The sequence below is a fragment of the Salvelinus fontinalis genome, chromosome 1 (assembly GCF_029448725.1).
Source record: "Salvelinus fontinalis isolate EN_2023a chromosome 1, ASM2944872v1, whole genome shotgun sequence".
In the NCBI taxonomy this organism is placed as follows: domain Eukaryota; kingdom Metazoa; phylum Chordata; class Actinopteri; order Salmoniformes; family Salmonidae; genus Salvelinus; species Salvelinus fontinalis.
Genome location: NC_074665.1, coordinates 94,644,561 through 94,653,992, shown reverse-complemented (window position 1 = coordinate 94,653,992; position 9,432 = coordinate 94,644,561). Strand labels below are relative to the sequence as shown.

General features: G+C 49.7%; 1 protein-coding gene across 1 annotated transcript; it reads left to right on the top strand.

Annotated features, from left to right (window-relative positions):
- Window positions 1-508: 508 nt before the first annotated feature.
- LOC129861817 (uncharacterized) lies at window positions 509-4,086 on the top strand. The gene is made up of 3 exons (XM_055932984.1): window positions 509-514; window positions 1,658-3,379; window positions 3,889-4,086. Exons 1-3 carry the CDS (start codon window positions 509-511, stop codon window positions 4,084-4,086), a joined length of 1,926 nt encoding a protein of 641 aa, XP_055788959.1.
- Window positions 4,087-9,432: the final 5,346 nt, after the last annotated feature.

Genomic DNA, 9,432 nt, shown 5'->3' with positions numbered 1-9,432 from the left:
TAAGCAGGGTTCTCGGGAAGCCGGGGTAGGCTGGGGTGAAGTGTCGCTGGTAGCGGGATTACTGAGAGTCTGGCAGGTTACCGTTGTGATTTGCTGCCTAGTAGATAATCTGCGGAATTGCTCCAGCAATGCAGGGAAGCTTTGCTTCCGTGGCGTTCCACCCAGGTCTGGAGTCCTTCTATTAGGTTCTGAATTAACTCCTCCTGTCTTCCGATGGCGGCTCTTTGGAAGGAGACAGCGTTGCGGAGCTGGTCCGAGTCTTCTGTGCAGTCATGGCCAGTTCTTTTTATCACGACTCAGGATAAGACCCAGATGCAGACACAGGAGGCAGATAGTTTGACGCTTAGACATTTGTTTTAACACAAGGGGCAAGTCGTGGGCTGGCAGAGGTTTGAAATCCAGGTTAGAGACAGGCAGGTACAGGAAGGTAGGTGGGCTCAGGGTCAGGACAAGCAGAAAGGTTTGAACCGGGAAGAAACAAAATCTTGAGAACAGGATAACGGGAAACATGCTGGTACGACCTGACAAGACAAGATGAACTGGCAACAGACAAACGGAAAATGCAGGTATAAATAAACATGAGATAATGGAAAAAATGGGAGAAACTTGTTGGGGGGTGGAGACAAGCACAAGACAGGTAAAACAGATCAGGTTGTGACAACTACTACTACGACGCTAACCTCAAATTTTCAACACTAACTTTTAACAATTCAAACTTCTAAACTTCTTCCACTACCATAAAAATACTTTTGGTCAGCATGCGTGTTTTAAAGTTGTTTTGTTCTTATGGGTTTAGCGCTACAGATGTCAGCAGAAGGCAAAGGTTAATAAAAAAGTATTTCAGATTTGATTAGTTGTTCTTTCAGCAAGCACACCTAAAACAGAAGATATGAATAAAAGATTGAGAGTGTGACTGATGAATCAAGTCACAGTAATGTATAAATAAGTTTCATTCCTTCATGTATGTGTGTGTGTTTGTGTGTGTCTGTGCATGTGTATGTGTGTGTGTTCATGTGTGTGTCTGCGTATGTATGTACCTATGTGTGTGTGTGTGTGTGTGTGTGTGTGTGTGTGTATGTGTGTGTGTGTGTGTGTGTGTGTGTGTGTGTGTGTGTGTCAAATCCCTCTCCCACACAGAAAGAAGCCCGTAGGCACCGTCTAGAGCCCTGTCTAAAAGTCACAGCAACACCCCGTCACACCAAATGTTAGCATTTCACAGAACTGATAGTTAGACGACTGCGTAAAGACCACAGATATGTCACTTTCAATTTGAATATGAGATGTCAAACAACCCACTGTCTCACCGCCTGCCATGCAGTGACTGCCTTCTCCTCCTCCTCCTCCTCCTCCTCCTCCTCCTCCTCCTCCTCCTCCTCCTCCTCCTCCTCCTCCTCCTCCTCCTCCTCCTCATCCTTCTCCACTATGTCTCCCTCCTCCTTTTCCTGCCCCTCCTCCCCATGCTCTTCCCCCTCATCCTCCTCCTCCTTCTACACATCGTCCTCTTCCCCCTCCTCCTCCCCTCCTCCTCTTCATCCCCTCCTCCTCCTTCTTTTCTCGTTCTCTTCTTCTGATCGGCAGACTGCCAAAGGCTGCATAGGAGGAGAAGGAAGAGAGAACACACTGCCTGCCCCAGATCCCTCCCTACTGCCTTCCCCAGATCCCTCCCTACTGCCTTCCCCAGATCGCTCCCTACTGCCTTCCCCAGATCCCTCCCTACTGCCTGCCCCAGATCCCTCCCTATTGCCTGCCCCAGATCCCTCCCTACTGCCTTCCCCAGATCCCTCCCTACTGCCTTCCCCAGATCCCTCCCTACTGCCTTCCCCAGATCCCTCCCTACTGCCTTCCCCATATCCCTCCCTACTGGCTGCCCCAGATCCCTCCCTACTGGCTGCCCCAGATCCCTCCCTACTGCCTGCCCCAGATCCCCTCACTGCTGCCCCAGATCCCCCGACTACCTGCCCCAGATCCCCCACTGCCTGCCCCAGATCCCCTCACTGCTGCCCCAGATCCCCCGACTACCTGCCCCAGATCCTCCACTGTCTGCCCCAGATCCCCCACTGCCTTCCCCAGATCCCCCCACTGTCTGCCCCAGATCCCCCACTGCCTACCCCAGATCCCCCACTGCCTGCCCCAGATCCCCTCACTGCTGCCCCAGATCCCCCCACTACCTGCCCCAGATCCTCCACTGCCTGCCCCAGATCCACCCACTGCCTGCCCCAGATCCCCCCACTGCTGCCCCAGATCCCCCCACTGTCTGCCCCAGATCCCCCACTGCCTTCCCCAGATCCCCCACTGTCTGCCCCAGATCCCCCCACTGTCTCCCCCAGATCCCCCCACTGTCTGCCCCAGATCCCCCCACTGTCTGCCCCAGATCCACCCACTGCCTGCCCCAGATCCCCCCACTGCTGCCCCAGATCCCCCCACTGTCTGCCCCAGATCCCCCACTGTCTCCCCCAGATCCCCCCACTGTCTGCCCCAGATCCCCCACTGCCTTCCCCAGATCCCCCACTGTCTGCCCCAGATCCCCCCACTGTCTCCCCCAGATCCCCCCACTGTCTCCCCCAGATCCCCCCACTGCCTGCCCCAGATCCCCCCACTGCCTGCCCCAGATCCCCTCACTGCCTGCCCCAGATCCCCCCACTGCCTGCCCCAGATCCCCTCACTGCCTGCCCCAGATCCCCCCACTGCCTGCCCCAGATCCCCCCACTGCCTGCCCCAGATCCCCCCACTGCGTTCCCCAGATCCCCCCACTGCCTGCCCCAGATCCCCCCACTGTCTGCCCCAGATCCCCCCACTGTCTCCCCCAGATCCCCCCACTGTCTGCCCCAGATCCCCCCACTGCCTGCCCCAGATCCCCCCACTGTCTGCCCCAGATCCCCCCACTGTCTGCCCCAGATCCCCCCACTGTCTGCCCCAGATCCCCCCACTGTCTGCCCCAGATCCCCCCACTGTCTGCCCCAGATCCCCCCACTGCCTGCCCCAGATCCCCCCACTGCGTTCCCCAGATCCCCCCACTGCCTGCCCCAGATCCCCCCACTGTCTGCCCCAGATCCCCCCACTGTCTCCCCCAGATCCCCCCACTGTCTGCCCCAGATCCCCCCACTGTCTGCCCCAGATCCCCCCACTGCTGCCCCAGATCCCCCCACTGTCTGCCCCAGATCCCCCCACTGCTGCCCCAGATCCCCCCACTGTCTGCCCCAGATCCCCCCACTGTCTCCCCCAGATCCCCCCACTGTCTCCCCCAGATCCCCCCACTGTCTGCCCCAGATCCCCCCACTGCTGCCCCAGATCCCCCCACTGTCTGCCCCAGATCCCCCCACTGCCTTCCCCAGATCCCCCCACTACCTGCCCCATTGCAGCACCGATGCACCGCGCCACCGTACCCTCTCTCTGCCACACATGCCCGCCCGCCCGCACTCAGGCACACACATACTGCCTCCTTTATGTATTTGTTTCTCCTTGGTTGTTCAGACCCCATTAGGGAGCTAATTGTGATGAGGCTGAGGACGGGGGTATTGTAGTAAAGTACAGTTCATGGCTAATTGCTCCAACAGCTGCTGGTGGTTATGAAAACGAGCAAGAAAAAAGGGACGGGAGGAGATCCAGGAGGAACAGAAGAGAGGAGAGAAGGGGTCTCTTCTCCAGTGCTGGTCCCAGCTCTGGTGCACTCTAGGCTGGGCGCCACATGAGCCGGTAGTGGAACACCACCAGGGTCCCTCTGGAGCGCGATGCAGAACAGAACAGGCATCCGGATGAATCACCATACTCTCTGAGGAGCCTGCTGTTTTATATTTTCTGTGTGTGTGTGCATGCGTTTATGCGTGTGTGCATGTGTGTGTGTGACAGTATCTCTCCATGTTTTTATATCTGGCAACCTCCCCACCCCAGCCCTTCTCCATATTCCCATATGAGCCAGCAGACCTCCCTTTGGCTAGCAGTGCTTCATGTGTGACAGTTAGCATGTGGCGGAACCCTCTGATGTGGAAGGAAGTGAAAGGTGGGTTTGGTGCCAACTCCACCACAGAGCAGAGCAGAGGAGGGATTTCACAGAGGCTGCTGCTGCCAATAGCCTGGTGCTCTGGATGAAAGCCTTGGTGATACGTCCTGATCCTGTAACCATGCAGGTGAAGGGTGGAGGTATGTGGATAGGTTCCAATGTGTTTCAGCCAATAAGATTGTCCCTTTAGCAACTCTGCAGGGTCCAGAGTCTCTACTCTCCTCCTGTTCTCTCTGTTCCACTTCCCTATTAGCTTTAGGCACTTTATCAATTTGTAACTAGATAGGTAGAACAACCACAAATCACAGGCATAGTCAGTACACTTCTCCTCAGTAAAGTAGCCATCAGCGAGGTGGGGTGCTTTGTGGTTATTTAAGAGAATCTTCAAAGAAAGTAGAGTTTCAGATATTATCTGAAGATGGGCAGGGACTCTGCAGTCCTATCTTCAGGGGTTAGCTTGTTCCACCGTTGTGGTGCCAGGACTACGCCTCAGGATCAGACCAAGATGCACAGGAGGTGGATAGTTCAAAATCTCAGATATTTATTATAACACAGGGGGCAGGCAGAGGTTCGTAATCGAGATCAGAGTCAGGCAGGTACCGGACGGCTGGCAGGTTCAGGGTCAGGACAGGCAGAGGTTCGTAATCCAGATCAAGGCAGGTACCGGACGGCTGGCAGGTTCAGGGTCAGGAGAGGCAGAGGTTCGTAATCCAGATCAAGGCAGGTACCGGACGGCTGGTAGGTTCAGGGTCAGGACAGGCAGAAAGGTTTGAACCGGGAAGAGTAGAAACAAAAACTTGACAACAAGAAACCGGGAAACACGCTGGTACGACCTGACAAGACTAGACGAACTGGACACAGACAGACAGAAAATACATGTATAAATACACAGGAGATAATGGGGGGGGGGGAAGTGGGCAACACTTGGTGGGGGGTGGAGACAAGCACAATACAGGTGAAACAGATCAGGGTGTGACAAGGACAGAGAAGAGTTGGACTGGGCTGAGCGGGATCTGACATCCCGTTAGGGGTAGGACGGCCAAGAGTCCAGAGGTGTCAGGACTTGGGTTGGGTGTAGGGTTTGAACATACCCTGAAGGTAGGCAGGAGCTGTTCCTCTTGCTGCTACGTAGGCAAGCACCATGGTCTTGTAATGGATGCGAGCTTCGACTGGAAGCCAGTAGAGGACCGGGTTGACATGGGAGAACATTGGACGGTTGAAAACCAGACGGGCTGCAGCGTTTTTGGATAAATTGCAGAGGTTTGATGTCACAAGCAGGAGCCCAGCCAACAGAGAGTTGCAGTAGTCCAGACGAGAGAGGACAATGTGCCTGGATTAGGACCTGTGCTGCTTCCTGTGTGAGGGAGGGTCGTACTATGGATATGTTGTAGAGCATGAACCTGCAGGAGCATGGTAGTAGGTACACCATAGTTCTAGCTCTAGCCTAACATGGTAGCAGCTATATCATAGTTCTAGCCTAGCATGGTAGTAGCTACACCATAGCTCTGGCCCAGTATGGTAGTTCCTAAACCATAGCTCTAGTCTAGCATGATAGTAATTACACCATAGCTCTAGCCTAGCATGGTAGTAGCTAAACCATAGCTCTAGTCCAGTATGGGAGTAGCAACACCATAGCTCTAGCCTAGCATGGTAGTAGCTACACCATTGCTCTTGCTTAGCTCTAGCCTACCATGGGCGTAGTTGCACCATAGCTCTAGCCTAGCATGTTAGTAGCTACACCATAGCTCTAGCCTAGCTCTAGCCTAGCATGGTAGTAGCGTCACCGTAGCTCTAGCCTAGCATTGTAGTAGCGTCACCGTAGCTCTAGCCTAGCATGGTAGTAGCTACACCATTGCTCTTGCTTAGCTCTAGCCTACCATGGGCGTAGTTGCACCATAGCTCTAGCCTAGCATGTTAGTAGCTACACCATAGCTCTAGCCTAGCTCTAGCCTAGCATGGTAGTAGCGTCACCGTAGCTCTAGCCTAGCATTGTAGTAGCGTCACCGTAGCTCTAGCCTAGCAATGTAGTTGCTATATCATAACTGTAGCCTAGCTATAGCCTAACATGGTAGTAGCTACACCATAGTTCTATTCTAGCATGGTAGTAGCCACACCATAGCTCTAGCCTAGCATGATAGTAGCCACACATAGCTCTAGCCTAGCATGATAGTAGCTACACCATAGCTCTAGCTTAGCATGATAGTAGCTACACCATAGTTCTAGCCTAGCATGATAGTAGCCACACCATAGCTATAGCCTAGCATGATAGTAGCTACACCATAGCTCTAGCTTAGCATGATAGTAGCTACACCATAGTTCTAGCCTAGCATGATAGTAGCTATATCATAGCTCTAGCCTAGCATGATAGTAGCTATATCATAGCTCTAGCCTAGCATGATAGTAGCTATATCATAGCTCTATTCTAACATGATAGTAGCTGTACCATAGCTCTAGCCTAGCATGATAGTAGCTACACCATGGCTCTAGCCTAGCATAATAGTAGCTACACCATAGTTCTATTCTAGCATGATAGTAGCTATATCATAGCTCTAGCCTAGCATGATAGTAGCCACACCATAGCTCTAGCCTAGCATGATAGTAGCTACACCATAGCTCTAGCTTAGCATGATAGTAGTTATATCATCGCTATAGCCTAGCATGATAGTAGCTACACCACAGCTCTAGCCTAGCTCTAGCCTAGCATTGTAGTAGCGTCACCGTAGCTCTAGCCTAGCAATGTAGTTGCTATATCATAACTGTAGCCTAGCTATAGCTTAACATGGTAGTAGCTACACCATAGTTCTATTCTAGCATGGTAGTAGCCACACCATAGCTCTAGCCTAGCATGATAGTAGCCACACATAGCTCTAGCCTAGCATGATAGTAGCTACACCATAGCTCTAGCTTAGCATGATAGTAGCTACACCATAGTTCTAGCCTAGCATGATAGTAGCCACATCATAGCTCTAGCCTAGCATGATAGTAGCTACACCATAGCTCTAGCTTAGCATGATAGTAGCTATATCATAGCTCTAGCCTAGCATGATAGTAGCTATATCATAGCGCTAGCCTAGAATGATAGTAGCTATATCATAGCTCTATTCTAACATGATAGTAGCTGTACCATAGCTCTAGCCTAGCATGATAGTAGCTACACCATAGCTCTAGCCTAGCATTATAGTAGCTACACCATAGTTATATTCTAGCATGATAGTAGCTATATCATAGCTCTAGCCTAGCATGATAGTAGCCACACCATAGCTCTAGCCTAGCATGATAGTAGCTACACCATAGCTCTAGCTTAGCATGATAGTAGCTATATCATCGCTCTAGCCTAGCATGATAGTAGCTACACCACAGCTCTTGTCTAGCATGATAGTAGCTACACCATAGCTCTAGCTTAGCATGATAGTAGCTACACCATAGTTCTAGCCTAGCATGATAGTACCTATGTCATAGCTCTAGCCTAGCATGATAGTAGCTATATTATAGCTCTAGCCTAGCATGATAGTAGCTATATCATAGCTCTAGCCTAGCATGATAGTAGCTATATTATAGCTCTAGCCTAGCATGATAGTAGCTACATAGCTCTAGCCTAACATGATAGTAGCTATATCATAGTTCTAGCCTAGCATGATAGTAGCTACACCATAGCTCTAGCCTACGTCCGCCTGACTTGACTGCTTATTTATTCTGTTCATACTAGCCACGCTGATGATAAATGTCCCACAGACTGCACATGTGTTAAAATATTCATCAATCGGGGCGCGCCAATTTAGGAAGGAGGAAAACCAATAAAATCTTCTGTGGCAACGGTCATGGTATATTTATATGAATATTTAGGCCGTGGGTGGCACATTGAGATTAATCTGTGCCTTAGTCGCTTTTTAACCAATTACATTTGTTATATTTTCTTTATATTGAGCAGGGAGAAGGAGAGTAGAGGGGAAGGAGAGAATGAAGGGGGAGAGAGGCGGAGGAAAGTGTGAGACAATATGGGAAGGTCTTTGATGTGGTCTGCTGTGGAAATTGACTTTCTCTAATGGTGTTTTAGAATTAAAAAAAGTCATGTCTGTCGGGCTGCAAGAAAATCCTAATTTCATATGTATAATACTTGTTGATTACCAGAAAGCTGCAGAACTGTCTGGATTTGTAATTTTAGATTGTTGTTCATTAACTACTTAATGCTAATACAATTCTGCTATTTCCTTTGTGCTTTTGCAAAAATCTAATTTTCAGTATCATGAAATCAGACCTAATTTTTCCTTGTCTCAAACACAGATGGTTACCAGAAGCACTTGAATATTCAATGTTCCTTACAGTTCATAACAATACATTTCTGTACTGACAGTATTTTCTCTCTTCATCTCTCCATCTCTCTCTCTCTTCCCCCTATCTCAATCTCTCTCCCTCTCTCAATTTCCATTAATTTCAATTTAAAGGGCTTCATTGGCATGGGGAACGTATGTTTATATTGCCAAAGCAAGTGAAATAGACAATAAACAAAAGGGAAAAAAACAAGGGAAATAAACAATCCTAAATGAACAGTAAACATTACACTCACAAACGTTTTAAAATAATATAAACATTTCAAATTGTATATTATTTCCAATGTACAGTGTTGTAACAATGTGTAAATAATTGAAGTATGAAAGAAAAAATAAATAAACAGAAAAATATAGGTTATATTTACAATGGTGTTTCTCTCTCTCTCTCTTCTCTTTGTAGCTCTCCTCCATTCAAGTGGGCTGGGGGGGGCGGTAGGGTGGTGGCTGGGGGGGGGGGGGGGGGGGGTCGTCCCAGTTGCTGTTTACCCAGCAGAGTCACCTTCTCCTGGGGCAGGTATGACAGGAAGTGGGCCAGATGGCACGGGCCAGGTCTGGAGCATGTGACCTACTCTCTGGAGAATGTGAAGAAACTAAAGGTTAGGGAAGATGGGAAAAGGAGTCAGGGTGAAGGAAAAGAGAAGATTAATGCAGAGAGTAGAGAAGGAAGAGAGAGAGGTGAGGATGGGAGGCGGGAAGGGCTTAGGGGGCTTTAACTTGAATACTTTAACTTCTCTGCGCTACGGATCCCTTTAGCGGGATCATTTTCCTAAACAACCGCTCAATTGCAGGGCGCAAAATATTACAAAAAATATTTATAATCATGCAATCACAAGTGAAATATACCAAAACACAGCTTGGCTTGTTGTTAACGCCTCAACAAAGGGAGGAAGGAAGGTTGCATTTAAAAGGTATTTGAACAGGGCCCTGGTTTTGGACGATTTCTGTTTTGAATGAATGAGTATTATAGAGCTCAACACTTTCCTCTTGTATGATCCATCTGTATGATCCATCTGTAACTCTGTAACACTTCTTATGTAGTCCTGTCCACAGCCATGAGCCAAATCCTATTTAATAAAGTCAGAGAGACAGAGAGACCCTGTGGCTGCT